Source organism: Panthera tigris, chromosome B2 (genome assembly GCF_018350195.1).
Source record: "Panthera tigris isolate Pti1 chromosome B2, P.tigris_Pti1_mat1.1, whole genome shotgun sequence".
Classification (NCBI taxonomy): Eukaryota; Metazoa; Chordata; class Mammalia; order Carnivora; family Felidae; genus Panthera; species Panthera tigris.
Genome location: NC_056664.1, coordinates 40,182,196 through 40,201,499, shown reverse-complemented (window position 1 = coordinate 40,201,499; position 19,304 = coordinate 40,182,196). Strand labels below are relative to the sequence as shown.

The following is a 19,304-nucleotide window of genomic DNA, read 5'->3' as shown; positions in this document are numbered from 1 at the left end:
TTCCTTCACATCTTTGGGGTAGTTAGGACTCCTCAGTTTTTCCTCCCTTAAACTTAAGCTGGAGTCCCTGTTCTCTTTTCCCTGACCTACTATCAGGTGTCAATGTTTTGAATGCATACTGCTTATGTATCAGACTTCCATTACTGTCATTAACATGAAAAGAATTACAGCCTGTGCCCTGTGACCTCACTCAGCTCACAGCTCACTTGTTGACTGTGTCATTCACAAATGCCTAAAGCATGCTTATCCCAGGTGTAAACCTCGGGATTAAGAACTAGTCAATAAAACCAGCGATATAATAGAGGTATATCTTGCAAAGCAGCGATCTGTGACCCATTTTTACTTTAAAAGAAAAAGTTCCTTAAATACATATCCACATCTAAACTTTTTTACAGACAGTATTAATCACTGTATCATAAGATGATTTATGCAAACTTGGCTTCCATTGACTCTCCGTGTGAGTTCCTTTCAAGATGTGCAGCTGTTTTCAGACTGAATTAACCTGTAAACCAGATTACTTGGCACTTCACGTTATATATTAAAATCTTGTTTTATGGGGCGCCTGGGTGGCGCAGTCGGTTAAGCGTCCGACTTCAGCCAGGTCACGATCTCGCGGTCCGTGAGTTCGAGCCCCGCGTCAGGCTCTGGGCTTATGGCTCGGAGCCTGGAGCCTGTTTCCGATTCTGTGTCTCCCTCTCTCTCTGCCCCTCCCCCATTCATGCTCTGTCTCTCTCTGTCCCAAAAATAAATAAAAAAGCGTTGAAAAAAAAAAAAATTAAAAAAAAAAAAATCTTGTTTTAAGATAAATATACAAATAAACTACACACACAACAGAAGCTGGTGATATTTCTTTGACAAAAGCATTTGGTATACTTGAAGCCTATTTCCTGATAGAAACAAGAGGATTTCTTCATCCTGATAGGCTGAGAAATTCATTTTTTTTTTTTTTAGTTGGGTCTCCTGAGCAAAATGCATAATCTGAAAATGAGAATTAATGCCCAGGTACCACTTGTCCATGTGGGGAAGGGAGGTAACGAGAAAAGCGGATCTGATGGAATGAACCGGAAGGCACGTAGGAAGTGAGGTTATTTTTTTTTTTTACTGAGGTATAACCCTGAGTTCATCATTGCTATCTCTGATCTGAGGTATATTTTCTTTTCATATGAAATAAAATAATGTTATGGTCTGTTTAAAATTATTGGTAGACCTCCACAGATGAAACCCATTCAAGGGCTTAGTCTTGATGCTTTCAAAGCAAATCACCTGTCTGTTCCTTTGGCCACTTAGACATGCCACAGTAAGTACAGACAGCAAATTGGGGCGCCTGGGTGTCTCAGTCGGTTAGGCATCCGACTTCAGCTCAGGTCATGATCTCACGGTTCGTGAGTTCGAGCCCCGCGTCGGGCTCTGTGCTGACAGCTCGGAAGCCTAGAGCCTGCTTTGGATTCTGTGTCTCCCTCGCTCTCTGCCCCTCCCTCACTCATGCTTTGTCTCCCTCCATCTCTCAAAAATGAATAAACGTTAAAAAAAATTTTTTTTAAGTACCGACAGCAATTATTTTAAGCCAGTATAATTTCTTAACACTTCTACTTGTTAAAGCTACTCTTGCTCCTTTCTTACATTATATTATTTAGTTTTACTGCAACATTAATGAGTAGCAGAGTAGAGAAAACAGACTTTGGAGTCAGGCCTGAGTCAGATAAGAGTTCAAAGCTAACTGATTTAAACTTGGGCAAGATACTTCACCCTGGCAGAGCCTCCATTTACACATTAGTAAAATGTAGGAAACCTCCTACTTACTAAGGTTGGAGTGTTAAAATAGATAGCTTATAAAGCCCCTCACACTGACCCCAGACAGATAATAGACTGACTAAATAATAGCCGGTAGTGGAAGCAGTACAAATTGGGTGCTACTCCAGATGCTCGTGTGCTGTATGTACTGTTTAAACACCAGCTGGAAAGGACCTGAGAGTATCGCTAAGGTGTGGACAACCCTTAGAGCAGCTGCGAAGTTTCATTTACTTATTTGCTTACCCAAGTTGATGCGAAGCTTAATTGAGATGAGAAAACACATAACGTGCTTATAATCACCACCACACATGATGCCAAGCATTTTACATAGTCATTTACAGATGCTATCTTACTTCATCTTTATAACAACCCAATAAAGTAGTTATGATGATTATCTCCATTTTACAGAGCAGAAAACCAAGTTATGACCAGCCCACTTAGTCACCCTTCCAGTTTACAGATGAAGCTGAGACAAAAAAGGTGAAACTGATTTGTGTGTCAGAGGCAGGGACAGCCCAGAACCTAATTTCCAAAGGCTAGGAGGTACTCAGAAATCCACATATATGTTTCTTTAATTTTTTAAATGTTTATTCATTGGTTTTTGAGAGAGAGAATGAGTATGAGCAAGGGAGGGACAGAGAGAGACACAGAATCCAAAACAGGCTCCAGGCTCCGAGCTGTCTGCACAGAGCCCGAGGCAGGGCTTGAACCTACAGTCTGTGAGGTCGTGACCTGAGCCAAAGTCGGACGCTTAACTGACTGAGCCACCCAAGTGCCCTATTAACTTTTTTTTTTTTTTTAAGTTTATTTTGAGAGAGAGGGAGAGAAAAAGAATCCCAAGCAGGCTCCACACTGTCAGCACAGAGCCCAGTGCAGAGCTCAAACTCATGAACTGAGCTCGTGACCTGCACCAAGATCAGGGGTCAGCCACTTAACCACCTGAGGACATCCGTCAGATGTCCCCGTATTCAGTGCAGATATTCAGACCTAAAATCCAGATTTACCTCCCCTTGCACTTGAGCAGAATATACTCATTTCCCCTAAAGCTTAGAAGTAAAGAGATTGACTAGGGGGAAAAATATCTAAGGAATAAAAGACCTGACTGTGTATGAATAAAGACACGAAGCATAATACACAGTGCAATCCTTAGAGCCTCAGGGCTGACACTGGGCCTGAGTGTCCGAGGGGGAACAGGAGAGTTGAGGCTTCAGAAACGCATGGAGGCCCAGTCCCACAGGGTCACAAGAACAACTGGCACAGAGGCGATTTACATTAAGGCTTTGGACCGAGGCTCAGCAGACTGGTTCCTTGCTCTCAAACGTTTCTCTTCTCCTAGAGCCAGGCTTATGGCTGACCACCTGTGATCCCCAGGGTTCTCTATGCAAATCCCTGCTCAATTCCTAACCCTGCCCTCCTTAAATCCCCGCTATTATTACTCACTTCCGGTTATCATTTGTCCATATGGCTCCTAATCCTCTTTAAAATGATATATTTATACCTCAATAGCTCAGCAATAATTAAGGGCAGGTCATGGGCAACTGACCCACGTGAAAAGCCAATTGATTTTTAGATTCCTTGGCCAGGGGCTACATCGAGTTCCATTTCATTCATACAGTTTCTTAACCTGAGCACGGGTGCCGTGCTTTAGTCACTCCTCGGTGTTGCTTAAGTATCAGTAGATGTGAAGAGACAGGGATGATGACACCTCCTCCACACCAAGCCCGTTAGGGTGCCGGTGGCACAGAGCCACAGCAGCTGCTGGGCGCATGTTGTCTTCCGGTGTGAGGAGATGGAGAAAAGGTTGGAGATCGCTGGGCTGGGTGATCTTCAAGGCCCCTTCCGTTGCCATTTCACACCAACAGGGATCTGCTGGCCCAGGCACTCTCAAAGGAACCAAAGGATTGTCCTGTAAAATTAAGCTCTGATGGCTCTCATTCATTCAGCCCTGACTGTGTGCTGAGCTTTGCTCAGTTACTCAATAAGTATTTGAGTTCCTTGTATGTGCCAAGCACTGTTCTGGACCCTGGGAATTCATTGTGTATGGTGAAGTCCTCTCCTCAAGGACGTTGGACTCTGGTGAAGACACAATAAATGGGGGGTGGGGGGGTGGGGGGGTGGGGGCGGGGAAGAATAAGATTTAGTTAAGTTCTGTGAATAAAATAAGATAGTGTCAGAATTACTTGAATGGCTACCTGAGGTGGGGTTGGGACATTTCTGAGGAGAGGAGAGTGGTCCAGAAGACCAGCCATGTGAAGCCACGGGGGAAGAGCAGCGGGAAGGTCAATGGCACGGCCCCGTGTGTGTGTCTGGGGACCAGGACAGAGGAACATGAAGGCCAATCAGGCAAGGACTAGATCACATACTGCATCGTGGCTGCGGGAAGGAGTGCAGATTTAATTCTGAGAGTGACTGGGAAGCCACAGGAAGGTTTGGAGCAGGAGAGTGACCGATCTGGTTTAGGCTTTAGAACATACTACTGTCCAGGGGGCAGAAGCACCAGGTAGGACCTGCTGCCGGGGACCAGGTGTGAGGACATGGCCTAGACGAGAAATGCAGTAACGGAGGCGACGAGAAGTGGCGGGATTCAGAATATGGTTTGGAGATAGATCTGATGGAATGGCCTACTAGTAGATTGAAATGAGATCTAAGAGAAAGAAGATTGAAGAATGGGTCTTAGTTTTGGGGCTAAGCAACTGGGTAAATGGTAATGCTATTGCTGAGGTGGAAAAGGGTTGGGGAGGAATCTAGGGAGGGAATCAGGAGTTTGATTTTGGCCTTGCCATGTTTGCAATCTAAGTAGAGATGTCTCTTCGGCAGCTAGGTTCATAAATCAGAGTTCTGGGGAGAGGTCCAGGCTGCAGGTACAAATTTGGAAGCGATCAGCCTGCAAATGGTATGTAATGTCGTGATGAGTGAACTCCTCTGGGGAGGGCATAGGTGGGGAGGTGAGAAGAGAACTTCCAGAACAAGCCTGGAAGCCCCAAGCACAAAGAGATTTGTTCAACAGGAGGAGGTGCTAGCAAAGGAGATGAGTAGTCAGATTGGAGTGAACTCAGAGGAGTGTGGTTTCTTGAAACCTAGAGTGTTTGAGGAAAGAACTCGTTGATTGAACTGGGATGAATCTGTTGACAGACTGAGTAAAAAAAGCAGGTCTTTGGTGACCACTTCTCCATGGAATGACAAGGATGAGCATCCCACTGGAGTAAGTTGGAGAGAGAATAAGAAGAAGACATGGGGCACCTGGGTGGCTCAGTTGGTTGAGCGTCCGACTTCATTCGGATCATGATCTCGCGGTTTGTGAGTTCAAGCCCCGCGTCAGGCTTGTTGCTGTCGGCCTGTCAGTGCAGAGTCTGCTTTGGATCCTCTGTCCCCCTCTCTCGGCCTCTCTCTGCATGTGCTCTCCCCCCCTCCCCCAAAAAAAATACTTTAAAAAATGTTTAATTTATTTCAAAATAAGGAAGGAAGGGGAAAAATAAAAAGGGGAGGAGAGAGGGAGGGAGGAAGGAAGGAAGGAATGGAGGAAGAGAGGTGGGGAAGGAAGGAAGGAAGGAAGGAAGGAAGGAAGGAAGGAAGGAAGGAAGGAAGGGGGGTAAGGAAGGAAGGAAGGAAAGGGAGGGAGGAAGGAAGGAGGGAAGGAAGGAAGGAAGAGAGTACAGTCCAGACTGGATTATATTCATCTTTATACCAATGGGTGACAAAATATTTTTAATATTTATTTACTGAATATTTATTTTATGACTCGTAAAGGCAAAAGCATATGAAAGTCCCATAACGGGACCCTGAATGTGGAGTCAAGGAAGGAGTTTTGTGTTTTGTTTTGTTTTGTTTTGTTTTGTTTTGTTTTGTTTTGTTTTGTTTAATAAAGGTGATATTAAGGCCGTCCTCAGGCAGGAATGATCCATTAGAGAAGGATAAACTGAGGATGGAGAAGAGAAAGGGAATAACTGGGAGTGAAGTGCTTGGATAGGCAGAGAGAGGAGACCTAGCTGACGAGCTTACAGGTGGAGAGGGAAAGGGCCACTGCTTCCATCAACCCAGGAAGAAGGTCAAGTGCGTGGGCACAGGTGCGGAGAAATCTCCTGGGAAGATGAAGTGGTCGTCTGATGCATCTGTTTCTCTGTGAAGCAAAGCTTGTAACAAGGTCATCAGCTGAACGCGAGAGTGAGTGAGGTCTGAGGGCAGGCGGCTTGTGGAAAAGTCCTCTCAGGAGGGGGAGAGTGACATCAGCGGGGACTAGCATGTACTACCGTCACCTCCTGGGTGCAGGTGAGCTGTTAGCGAACGGTTAGTGGCTTTAGCCAAGGTTGGGTTTTGCCAACCAAGTACTTAGAGGGAGAGAGGAGCACAAAGGTCAAGGTCATGGCAAGGAAATGGCAAGAGCCCTGGGCCGTGGGTGAGGATAAGGAGGAAAGCGAGGATATGAACAGGGTGACAGATGTTAAAAAACAGATCAGCAAGTTCCAAGTCTCCGGCTGGTGCGTTGTTGGGTGAAGGTGTTAGAGCTAGAGGGAGGCCACGGTGATGTTTGAATGTTTCAGAGGTGGTTCAGAAATGCGTGACTGCGAGACCTATGGTAGCGGTGCCCAGACGTCAGCGTGCGTTGGAAGCACGTGGAGGGCTTGTCCAAACACAGATCGCTAGGCCCATGCGCAGGGTTCTTGGTTCAGTAGGGGAGAGGAGACCTGAGAATTGGCATTTCTAACAAGCTCCCAGTTGCTGCAGCTGCTGCTGGCCCAAGGGCCAAAGTGAACGGGAGGCCGAGGTGGGGTGGAAGAAAAGCTCAGGGACCTTTGAGGCCAGAGTGTGGGATGGATCCACTATCCACCTGGATGTCACGTCACCAAGCTGGTGCTCTGAAACAAAGCAGTGAAGTCACCAGTGAGGGCAAGTGGGTAGAGTCACCTGTGGCTTTAAAGAGACTGGCATTTTTGAGGGAGAAAAGAGGAAAAAGTGGAGGCAACAGTTAGGAGCAGGGAGGCGATGAGCCGTACTCTCCTGACCCCAGAGGATGTGGCAGAAAGATCCATGAGTGCTTGGAAAGATGACAGGAAGTGGGGCTCCTACTTCATGAATGACAGTGAGGCGCTGGGCGGCTCAGTCCCTTAAGCATCCGACATCAGCTCAGGTCAAGATCTTGCGGTTTGTGGGTTCCAGCCCCACGTCGGGCTCTGGGCTGACAGCTTGGAACTTGCTTCAGATTTTGTGTCTCCCTCTCTCTCTTCCCCTCCCCTGCTTGTGCTTTCTCTCTCTCTCTCTCTCTCTCTCTCTCTCTCTCTCTGTCTCAAAAATAAAAACCTGAAAAAAAATGTTTTTAAAGGAATGGCAAAAACTTAGAAGAACTTCAAGAGATTAGGGATGAATGGAGGCGGGGGGCAGGGGGATATGTGAGCGAGGGAGTCAGGCCTGGGGGTGTACAGAACAATTCGGGAGTGACTGGTCAACGGGAGACAGGCAGTGTCACCCCTGAGATTACAAGACCCCCCCGGAACAACTCCTAAAATCTAGAAAAGTGCATTCGATTTTCTGGTTTCTGGAAGGTATCATTTTAATATTACATTAAAGTAAGCACGAATATATAATTGATTCGGAAACAAATTCGCAAACATAAAAGTAAGAGCCTTCAGAGATCTTTTAAGCCGCGCTCACAGATCCTTCTCACATATTCACACTTAGGAGAGAAAGTAGGGAATGCCTTGTTTCTAGGTCTTGGGTGAAGGGTGTTGGAAGGAAGCATTTGTACTTTAAGTTGGAAAATGGAAAACTTGAAGACTCAGGGGTGTCTGGCCCTGAGCTCGGGGACAGAACTGCCCACCTGGAGGCCTTCACATCATAGAATCTGCTGCTTCTCACTGGCCCATGTGAGTGAGGCCCAGATCACCAGCAGGCTCTATCTTACAGGCTAGGAGTTGGTCTCGCTCCCTCTCTGGACTTCAGAGTCTCCTGTGTCTCCAAGATGGGCCTCTCTGGAACAGCGCGGTGCCCAACTAATGGAACAGGGAGCATGTGTGAGATGGTAGGGTGTCCGTTTCCTGCCCTTCTCCCCCCTTCAGAATCTGCCAGGGTGGCGTAGTCACGGGGTTGACAAGAGTGAAGGGAGGGGTGAGGCTGGGGGAGCTTAGCTGACTGGGGGTCAGACCTTCCAGGGGAATCTTCTAATGATCTTAGGGCGCTTAGCTGGCCCGGCCCCGCCCCCTGCCGCCTGCCCCTGCGCTGCCCAGTGGCCAGGAGATGATGAAGAGGCCGGCCAGGCAGAGGAAAGGGAGGAAGAGGGCCCCGGCCTAAGGCATCAATCGGCAGAAGCCCAGGAGGAGGCACAGACCCCCGACATCCCTCCAGGCCGGGATGGGGCAGCAGTTCAGCTGGGAGGAGGCGGAGGCGGCCGGCGAGATGGACGTGGCCGAGCTCCAGGAGTGGTACAAGAAGTTCGTGGTGGAGTGTCCCAGCGGCTCTCTCTTCATGCACGAGTTTAAGCGCTTCTTCAAGGTCACAGGCAACGAGGAGGCCACCCAGTACGTAGAAGGCATGTTCCGAGCCTTCGACAAGAATGGGGTAAGGCACTGAAGGGGGTGTGGGGGCCAGCTCGTTTCCCACTGAGCTGAGGGAGCGTCACCAGTGGGAGGGAGCGGCCCGTCCCCAGTCCCCCTGCTCTGCTCTCCATTTCCTGCTCACGTTTTCTGTCTCTCTTTCCCCAAACTCTTCTCTCTTCCCATCATTTGGTCCCTTCCCATCTTTCCTTCTCTCCTCTCCATCTCATCTTCTCTCCCCTGTCTCTCTGCTCTTCCTGCCTCCCTCTGTCCACCTGCTGAGAGGAGGTGGGCTGGGCAGAAGGGCACACAGTCCAGTCCTCAATTGGTGTATTTTTGGCCAAGGCTCTACAGCCCAAGGACCTGGTCTCCCACACCCACCAGAGCCCCTGTCACTCTAAAGATAAGGAGCTAAAGAGCTGTCCCAAAAGGATGAGCTCTCTTGGTATAGACTGTGATCTCCCCTTTGTTGGGGTCCTTGGAATTGAGACTGGTCAGGTCTCCCATTCCAGCATGCTGGGAGGGCCTCCTGCACTGACCGGGCAGTTGAACGGATCATGTAAAAGTCCCTTACAACTCTCCAAGCCATGGAAGATTCCATGAGACCATTCCACCACAGGATTTCTTTAAGCCTTCCAATGGCACCTGCAGCTGAGAAGATACTGCATTTTGTCAATCCACCCCTGGAAATAGAATTCAGAAATGGAAACCCCTTCGTTATTTAAGGCTTTCAGTCCAGGGCCTCCACGACCCTTCAAATCATTCGATTTGCCTCAAGTACCTACTTCAGCCTCCCCGAGTTGAGGGGGGTGGTTGTTGGACCTAGATAATTAATCTGGAGAAAGCCTCTGTACTTTTCCATGCGTGGAGAGCTTCACTTTTTAGGCTGAATCACTGGGAAAGCCTGTTTGGGTCTGACCTTGTCCGGGTACCAGTTAGCGTGCATCTGTAGGGGGATGGAGGGTGGGGTAGCGTCAGGGCAACAGAAACCTCCTTAGAGATGAAACCTATGGACTCCCTCGTGGGGCACAGAGTACATTCAGACTTCTCCAAGCTTCTCTTCTGCCCCCTCTCCTCCGAGCCTTCTGCAGCCCATTTAATGATCCAAATGAAGAGAAAACTGGGACAAGAGGAAGTGAGCTGATTTGCCCAAGGTCGTATACTCAAGGGTCCTGACTCCCAGTCGAGTGTGCCTGCTTAGAAGGCAGTTTGTTTTGTTTTGTTTTTAAGAGAGGAAATGGTTTTAAAACAAACCAGATCACACACAACAAGATTTGCTATCATAAATGTATCAATCTTCCCCACATTCACCTTAAAATTCAGTAGGATAGCAACTCAAGATCCAAAAGGGATTGTCAAGGGACACCTGGGTGGCTCCGTCAGTGAAGCGTCCAACTCTTGGTTTCGGCTCAGGTCATGATCTCGGTTCGTGAGTTTGAGCCCCGCATGGGACACTACACTGGCAGCATGGAGCCTGCTTGGCGTTCTCCCTCTCTCACTGCCCCTCTCCTGCTTGTGTGTGTATGTGCCCTCCCTCTCTCTCTAAATAAAGAAACTTAAATGGGAAGGGGGGATTGCCAAGCCTGTGGGCCTGGTACAGCTGTACTCCTTATACCGTATCTCTTTTACAAATTAGCACATGATATTCATTGACTGTTGTTTTCCTTTCTTTAGAACTTTTATTTTTGATGGTATTTCAAATGTATACCAAGTTGAAAGAATAGCATAAGTAACTCCTATGTACAATTTGTCCAATTGTACATTTTGCCTCATTTGCTTTATCATTCTGTGCATGTGCATGTCTGTCTTTCTTTAGAGAAAGTTGGAGACATCACATCCTTTTACCCCTAAGTATTTCAGTGTGTTCTTTCTAAGAACAAGGACGTGCTCTTAAATAACCTAATACAAAGATGAAAATCAGGAAATTCAATATTGACCCAATTCTATTAGCTAATCCATATTCAAGTTTTGTCAATTTGACATGTGATATGTTCTCTATATTGCTTGCTTGTTTTTCTTATTTGGAGCGGGGTTGGGGGGGTGGGGTGGGATCTGATCACGCATTGCATTTATTTGTCCTGTCTCTAGTCTTTAATTCAGAACCTTCAATGCTTAGCTTTTGTCTTATTTGACGCTGACATTTTTGAAGATTGCAGGCCAGTTAATTTGGTAGAACATCCCACAATTTGGGTTTGTTCAGTGTGGCTTTGTGATTAGACTCAGGTTTTCCATTTCTGGCAGAAATGCCCCAGGAGTGATCTCATGTCCTTCTCAGTGCCTCCTGTCGGGGGCACATGATGTTGGTTTATCCCATTACAGGGGTTGGTTACATGGTGTCTGCCAGGTTTCTCCCCCGGAAAGTTACCATTTTTCCTTTGTAATTAACAAGCATCTTATAGGGAGCTACTTTGAGAGAAGTCAATATCCTGGCGCTCCTCTGATTTTCATCTGCTAGCTTTGGCATCCATCGATAGTTTTCGCATTCCACCATCCCTTCTCCATTTATTAATTGGAATTCTACTGTTGAGGAAGAGCTTTCCAGAGGTGTGGTAAGTTCCTCTGTCAGGGACTGAGCCTTTTTCTTTCTTTTCCCGCTTAGTTTCTGTCTCCAAACCCACACTCTTCTCCACTCCCCACATTGGCACCATCTTGATGTTAGTGAGTCCGATTTCTGGGCAACTGGTCTGAGCTTTCGGAGACAAATAAAATCAAGAGTTCATAGATACAGCTCACATGTCGAAATCTGAGGTGACAGCGCGGCGCCTGGGTGGTTCAGTGGGCGAAGCGTCCGACTTCGGCTCGGGTCATGATCTCACGGTTCGTGGGCTCGAGCCCCGCGTCGGGCTCTGTACTGACAGCTCACAGCTTGGATCCTGCTTCCGATTCTGTGTCTCCTGCTCTGTCTCCCCCTCCTCCGCTCATGCTCCCTCTTTCAAAAATGAATAAACATTTAAAAAAATTTTAACCTAGGGTGATAGAAATGGGAGTTTGGTGGAGGCAAAGAGGCCAGAGCGCCTCATCCCTGCTACGCCTCTCCCTTGCGACACTCTTCTCTCCAGTGGTTGCCCTGCGATGCACTGGGATGGAAGCAAAGGGAAGGTGAAATCAAATGTCATTTGGGATCCTTACGTAACGTGTGCTAAGGCCGGGGCTGGTGCACAAATGCAGCCAATTCAGGGAGAAATGGGGCAGGTAATCCCACAGAGCAGATCACACACCTGTCACTTCTGCTTCTACTCTTGAGTGGACAGAGGCATTTCCATCATCTTCCCATTGCTCTGTGGGTAATTGAAGCTGACGAGGGCCCGGCACAGAGCGTGAGATGAGTGAGTCCCAGCTGGGAGCTTCCCAGGTCTCGTCCTGGGGTCGGAGCAACTTTACAGCTGAGGTCACTCCTCAGGAAGGGCTAACTCTAGTGTGCCTCATGGGAGGCAAGGGCTCATTGTGGTAACCGTGTCATGTTGAGGGAGGATGCTGTCAGGACAGAATGTTCTAGACAAAGAATGTTGGAGAATCTATAGAGCTGGAGAGGAAGGATTTATCAGTGGTTTTGGTTTTTTGGTTTTTCTCTCTGTGGTGCTAGATACAAGGCTCATTTTTTTTAGACAGTCATATACCTTGAGAGGAGTAAGAAAGTTCTCAACTTGAACTAGAAAAGACATGTAGCTTGAAAGGCTCTGCCATTTCCAGAGTGGGCTTCCCTTGAGCAACTTATTTAACCTCTCTGAGTCTCAGTTTCCTCATCCGTAAAGTGGGTATAACAAACCTAAGAGAAATGGTGTGTGTGAAATAGACAGTTCCTACCAGCCATTTTGCTTTCTTTCTTTTTTATTTATAACCCTTTTTAAAGTTTATTTATTTATTTTGAGAGAGAGAGAGAACAAGTTGGGGAAGGGCAGAGACAGAGGGAGAGAGAGAATCCCAAGCAGGCTTCTCACTGTCAGCGCACTCGAACTCACAAACCGTGAGATCATGACCTGAGCCAAAGTTGGACACTTAACTGACTGAGCCCCCCAGACACCCCTACCAGCCATTTTGCATACATTTTCCTACTCTTATTAAAAAAAACATAAGGTTAATTTTTAGCAAACTTAATAAGTAACAATTACTGATGAAAATAATCTTTTAAAGAACAACCAATCATCACAGCGTATACCTTAAACTTACACAATGTTCTTTAAAAGGCTATTCGGCAATTATATCTCAATAAAGCTTGCGGGGGAGGGGCGGTTGTTGGAAACAAGCCGGATAACCTTCAATGAGTGAGTAGAATAAACGAGGGGCTATTCATGCAGTGGAGGACCACTCAGCGATAGCAGGGAAGGGAGTGCTGATACACTCAACAGCTTGGATGACTCCCCAGGGCTTTGCACTGAGCACAACAAGCCCACCTTAAAGGGCTACATACTGTGTGATTCCATTTGTATACCATTCTTCAAGTGGATACGCTATAGTGATAGCGATCAGATTAATGGCTGCCGAGAGTGACAGTCTGGTCGGAGGAAGGATGTAACTCTTAAGTGGTAACAGAGAGCGTCCTCGTATTGATATTTGATACTACTCATAGCTTCATGTGTGACAAAATCTCATAGAATGATAGACTGACACAAACAGCGGATTAAACACTAGTGAAAAAAGAGAAAAGAACAGCCATTGCTAAGAACCTACCCTAAAGAAATTACCAGAGATATATGAAATATATATATATATATACACACACAATATATATATATAGTAAATATATATATACACACAATATATATATATTGTAAATATATAGATACATATATATATACACACAATATATATATATTGTAAATATATATATACATATATATATATAATACACACACACAAAGATGTTCATTGTGTAACATAAAATATTTAAACCAGGTTCATACAGCCCAAGGGACTGCTTGAGGGGAGTACCCCTCAAAAAAATAAAAGGTATGATTTCAATTAATTGTAAAGACATGGGGCATTTTAAGATAAAAATCCAGGAAATAACATAGCTACAGTCTGACCTCGATTAGGTAAATACATGGTGGGGGGTGTGGAAGACCAGAAGTAACCGCATAAAAGATGTTGAAATAGACACTTTGGGGGGCACCTGGGTGGCTCAGTCGGTTGAGCATCTGACTTCGGCTCAGGTCATGATCTCACGGTTTATGAGTTCGAGCCCCATGTCGGGCTGTGTGCTGATAGCTCAGAGCCTGGAGCCTGCTTGGGATTCAGTGTCTCCCTCTCTCTCTCTGCCCCTCCCCCATACTTTCTCTCTCTCTCTCTCTCAAAATAAACATTAAAAAATAACTTAAAAAATAATAATGGCCAACATGATATATATATGTGTATATATATATATATATATAAAATGTTATATATATAGTTATATATATAGTTCTATATATATATATATATATATATATGACATGACACTTTGGGTGTTGAAGTGGGCTTGTTTTGTTTTCTTCTTGGTTTTTCCTTAGGCTTTCTAATTTGCCTCATGTTCTGCTGTGTTCTGTGGTTTACTTGTTGCTCACCCAAGCACCCCTTGATCTGGGGGTGGGGCCGCCTGAGTGGCATGACCCAGTAGGACAGAGGTGCTCTGGGCCAGCGATGTCATTTCTGATGACAAAGTCCTGTGAGCGACAGCCACTCCTGGGAGAGTGATGACTCAGCTTCTGGCTTTGGAGAGCTGAGGTCCCCACCCTCAGAAGATGGGAGGAAGGGGTGCCTGGGTGGCTCAGTCGGTTGAGCGTCCGACTTCGGCTCAGGTCATGATCTCGCGGTCCGTGGGTTCGAGCCCCGTGTCGGGCTCTGTGCTGACAGCTCAGAGCCTGGAGCCTGTTTCAGATTCTGTGTCTCCCTCTTTCTCTGACCCTCCCCTGTTCGTGCTCTCTCTCTGTCTCAAAAATAAATAAATGTTAAAAAAAAAATTAAAAAAAAAAAAAAGAAGACGGGAGGGAGCACCCATAAGTGGGAACACCCTTGTGAAGCTCACCCTGACCAGCCCACTGCGGACACCATCACCGCAAGCCTCTCCCCTCACACTCGACTGGCGTAGAAGGGCAAGAAGCAGGTGTGCCCCCTGCCTCTTGTTGACTGCTTTTCGAGTAATTGTTGCCACATTTGTGTTAGAAGGAGTTTCAGTGACCTGGTCAGAGTCGCCACAGAAGCAGACTGTGCCCGTCTCCTACCTCTGGGGGTTTAGCACCTTAGCTCTGTCTCCCGCCCTCCTTCCTGGGTGGGGACAGGCGGTGCCTGTCCTTCAGGGAAGGTAATGTCCACACGGGGCTGGAGCCATCGCCTGTCTGCCTCCCCTCGGGCTTGGAAGGTGTAAAAGGATAAAGGACATTTTTACCATGAGCACTGCTTTCTCATCTTCCAGAGGTGCCTTAGTCCCAGATTGAAATTAAGTCAATCACGTATTCGTTGATTCATAAATACTTTTGAGACCCTGACTCTGCACATAAGTGGCGCCATGCTAAGCACAAAGGGGAGACAAAGGCAACGTAAGCCCGTCTTTTCTCCAGGAGCATATGTAGAATACAGCTCAAGAATGAGACAGACTTACGAAACGGCCAAGTGGCGATGCCAGAATAAGGCCCAAACTGCAGATTAAAGTGTAAGTGTTGTGAATGTTAGAAGAGGGATCAAGAGAGACAGACCACTGTAGGTGGTCAGAGAAGGAAGACTTCCTGAAAGAGGGGACCCTTGAGCTGGGCCTTGAAGGACGGGTAGAGTTGAGTGATCACAGACTGGGAAAGGATGCCGGGGTGGCCGTAGAAGCCACGTGGATGGCCAGAGACAAAGCCTTGGATTTGTAGGCACGGACGGCCCAGCATCGGGCCCTCGCCTGAGCTCTGGGGAAGGCGGGAGGGACCTCACAGCTCCCACTCCCGCTGCAGGACAACACCATCGACTTCTTGGAGTATGTGGCCGCCCTGAACCTCGTGCTGAGGGGCACCCTGGAACACAAGCTGAAGTGGACCTTCAAGATCTATGACAAGGACCGCAATGGCTGCATCGACCGCCTGGAGCTGCTCGACATTGTGGAGGTCAGCATCCGCCCGTGGGGCCTGGGCGCGTGAGCGAGGCTGGGCTCTGAGGCCCCGCCCCTCAAGTGGGGGCCCCCAGGGCTGGGGTGGGGGAAGGAGCACGGGGATCATTCGGAGGGTGCTTTCTGACAAAGGTCAGAATTAAGCTAGAAATCCACTACAAAAAGATACCCTAAAAAAATCCCCATCTGTTTGGAAATAAGGCGGTACATTCCTAACTCCTCCATAAATGAAAGACGTTACATCACGTGCATATACGCACCAAGTGCATGGAGCCCGATTATAATGCTCACGTAACATAATCGGCTGTGGAGTGCGGCCGACGCTGGACTTGCAGAGCATTTTAGCGCCTTAAAAGGTAGATGTCAGAAAATTAAGAGGCTGGAAATCGCTGATGTTAGAAGTCATCTCAAGAAATTAGAAAAAAGAAGAGTAAATTAATGAGAGGCAATTAAGAGGTGAGAGGCATGAGGCATGAGAGGTGCCAGTGAGAGGCACCTGGGTGGCTCGGTCGGTTAAGTGTCTCTGACTTCGGCTCAGGTCATGATCTCACAGCTCGTGAGTTCGAGCCCCGGGTCGGGCTCTGTGCTGACAGCTCAGGGCCTGGAGCCTGCTCCGGAGTCTGTGTCTCCCTCTCTGCCCCTCCCAGACTCATGCTCTGTCTCTCTCTCTCTCTCTCTCTCTCAAAGTAAATAAACATTACAAAACTTAAAAAAAAAAAAAAAAAAAAAAAGCAATGAGAGTAGAAGAACCTACTATAGCACAGACTGACCCCTGACCTGCGTCACCCTGTTACCGCCCTAGAACTGCACTCCCAGGGGGCGGTTGTCTGCCCATTTCACAGATAAAGAAGTCACCTCGGGGCAGTTGTGTGGTTTGCCCAAGTTCATCCATCCCAGGAGGCACTGCAGCTGGCCCTAGCCCCGGGGCTCTCAGACCCCGGTCAGTGGGACCCACGTTGTGCCAGGCACTGCACTGGGCAGTGAGGGCCTGGGGATCGACAAGACAGGCCTCTGTCCACGGAGCTCCCCATCAAGGAACTGAGGAAAACCCTCACATTTGTCTGTCTCTTCCCCACTTCACTTCACCAACGCCGCCTCGTGGGGAGAGGAAACAGGGCAAGGCAGAAACCTGTCCTTTCCCTCGTCCAAACGCCGGTATCCCCCCTCGTCCTGTTTTACACACACGTCCATAAGTATCCTCTTTTCCCCTCTGGGTCTCCATCTCCTCCTGGGCAAAGTGGACTCGGGAACATCACAGTGCTGGGTCCATCCCTCATTGAGGGTCTTGGGTTTCACTTTGACAGTCACAGGACATCAGGATGAGGTGGCCTATGAGGCCTGACGCTCCTCAGCTGGAACTAGGCCAGTGGGACCCTGAGAGAGCAGCCCGAGGACAGGTGGATTTTTATTTGGGTCTGGGGCCTGTGGTCCTACAGTGCACAGGCTAGGGGGCAGCGCTGGGGACGCAGGGCTGAGGGCCTGGGGTCCCGGCAGAGGGAGGGAGGAAGGGAGCTAGCGGTTTTCTCTCGCAGGCGATCTACAAGCTGAAGAAAGCCTGCAGGGTGGAGGAGGAGGCCGAGCAGCAAGGACAGCTGCTCACACCCGAGGAGGTGGTGGACAGGATCTTCCTCCTGGTGGATGAGAACGGAGATGGTAAGGGGGCGGGGCTGCCCACGCCACAGCACCCCCACTTTCCGGCCCTGCGACCTTGGACAAGGCCCGCCACCTCCCAGCCACTGTTATCCTCATCTGTGAACCGGGTGCAGAGAGGAGGACGCAAAATAACAGGGGCGTCACTGGCACGTGATGCGATGTTCACCAGAGTGATTTAAGCCCCGGCCGGAGTTGCTGATGCCCGCCCGGCAAGCACAGCAAGAGAATAGGAGCTTTGGACTCAGGCAAACCATTTAAACTCCTAGCATGGCCTCAGTTTTCTCATCTGGAAAATAGGGATAAAAACGCTCCAGAGGAATAAATAGGGTAAATGTATTTGAGAGATGGGCATAGGATAGCTACCCCCCACCCCGCCCCCCAAGGCTATTTAGGCCTCCTCCCTGCAGCTGGACGCACCAGCCCCAAGGCTGTGAAGGGAGGGAACTGGCTGGGGACACACCCAGAAGAGCCCTCAGGACCATTTTGAAGGCACCGTGGGCAAAAGGAAAGCTTAAATTCCTTTGCAAAGCAAGCCCCTTAAAGAGACCCTTGAAGCCTCCGGGAGACTCCTGGAGAATTGGAGAGTTGACAAGCCCCGAGCTTGGGCCCTGGGACTGCAGGCCCGTTTGGGTACGAGGCGTCGGTTTGTGCAAGAGGATGCGCCCTGGGAGGGAAGGCCTCTCCTCTCGCCCCCGACCCCATTTCTTCCACTCTCCCGCATGACCATCTCTCCTACCCCTTGCCCAGGCCAGCTGTCTCTGAATGAGTTCATTGAAGGTGCCCGTCGTGACAAGTGGGTGATGAAGATGCTCCAGATGGACATGAACCCCGGTGGCTGGATCTCTCAGCAGAGGCGGAAAAGCGCCATGTTCTGAGGGGTCTGGGGCCTTCGGGAGTCCACAGGCCCCTCCAAGACTCCGGGTTCACCAGGTTTCCAGAGTAGAGGGAGGGGCCCTGGCTCAGCCTGTGTATGCTCACTCTTATCTGCCCCCCCCCACCATGAAAGGGGTTGGGACCGAGCAGGGGGTAGGGGCCGTTGGGCTGAAGTGGCCAATGGGAGACAGTCCACTGGGAGGATGTACTGGGGTGGTGAAGGGAACTGGTTTCCTCTCTCTCCCTTCAACTGCTTCTGGAACAAGTATGTGTTGGCGGCGGGGGTGGGGGGGTGGGGGGGTGGTTTCCACAGTCTCCTACAGGGTTCTCAGCCGGAAGCAGGGCAATACTGGGAGGGTGGGGCTGGGGGGTCCCATAGACCAAATTAGCAACGAGAGTGCCCACACAGTGTGACACAGAAATAGGAGTCGGGGGGTGAGTGTGATAATAATTACACCCCCCCCTCCAGGATCCTGAGGAGTTCATGGGGAGGGCTCTTGCCTCCCCCTCCCCAACCTGTCCTCACCAGGGGTGTCAACAAGGGAAAACTGCATCCTGTAAGCCTCTGGTCTTCCCGTCCTTGGAGGGGTCGGCTGTGCTTAAAGGGGTTGTTTCAGCTCTGCCCTGGTGCTGCTCCCCCAGTCCCTGCTGTCAACCCACACCCCCACACAATCCTTCTGTCCCTGTCCCTACCCCTCATCCACACTCCGCACCCCCAACCACACCCCCACCCCCCATCCCCCTGCCTCCTGCCCCCTGCCCCCTGCCTGTGCATGGACCTGCCAGGATTCCCGGCCACAAGCCGGATGTGTCTCCTTGAAGGATGCGGAAACCTCTCTCTGTCTCTGGGAAGAACTGGTCCTAGGCCCGGCTTTGCCTCCAGCCGCTATGTGACCCAAGACGACCATTTCTCTCTCCCTAACCTCAATTATCTCATCCGTGAGCAGGTTGGACTGAACAGGCAGTGCTCAGATAATTATTTGTTATAGATGTGGAATTATTTTGTTATACAAACTCTATATGCGACCCTATTACAAACTAGATTTAAAGGGAGTCCCTCTGGTTGAAGAGGGGTGCTAAGGAACTCAGAACAGGAACTCGTTCGAATACATATGTTTTTACGTTGATGGATGAAAAATAAAACTCACCTACTGAACGGCGATTTCATAGGTATGCCATTCATATAAAGTTTGCTTTAGAAACACATTTCAGGTGAAAAAGGGTTGATTAAAAAATAATAGCAATCCAGGGCACCTGGGTGGCTCAGTCGGTTAAGCGGCCGACTTCAGCTCAGGTCATGATCTCGCGGTCCGTGAGTTCGAGCCCCATGTCGGGCTCAGTGCTGACAGCTCAGAGCCTGGAGCCTGTTTCAGATTCTGTGTCTCCCTCTCTCTGACCCTCCC

At 48.8% G+C, this 19,304-nt stretch overlaps 1 protein-coding gene across 1 annotated transcript; it reads left to right on the top strand.

Annotated features, from left to right (window-relative positions):
* The first annotated feature begins 8,019 nt into the window (after nucleotides 1-8,019).
* On the top strand, nucleotides 8,020-18,012 carry GUCA1B (guanylate cyclase activator 1B). Its single transcript, XM_007085192.2, has 4 exons — nucleotides 8,020-8,340; nucleotides 15,224-15,373; nucleotides 16,908-17,028; nucleotides 17,776-18,012. The coding sequence occupies exons 1-4, from the start codon at nucleotides 8,134-8,136 to the stop codon at nucleotides 17,901-17,903; spliced, it is 606 nt and encodes a 201-aa protein (XP_007085254.1). The 5' UTR covers nucleotides 8,020-8,133; the 3' UTR covers nucleotides 17,904-18,012.
* The last annotated feature ends 1,292 nt before the right edge of the window (nucleotides 18,013-19,304 follow it).

Excerpts from the sequence above, each read along its gene's own strand:
- GUCA1B (XM_007085192.2), top strand. The coding sequence starts at position 8,134 with ATGGGGCAGCAGTTCAGCTGGGAGGAGGCGGAGGCGGCCGGCGAGATG. Across the intron at positions 8,341-15,223 it reads GAGCCTTCGACAAGAATGGG|GACAACACCATCGACTTCTT; the intron begins GTAAGGCACTGA and ends CTCCCGCTGCAG. Across the intron at positions 15,374-16,907 it reads AGCTGCTCGACATTGTGGAG|GCGATCTACAAGCTGAAGAA; the intron begins GTCAGCATCCGC and ends TTTCTCTCGCAG.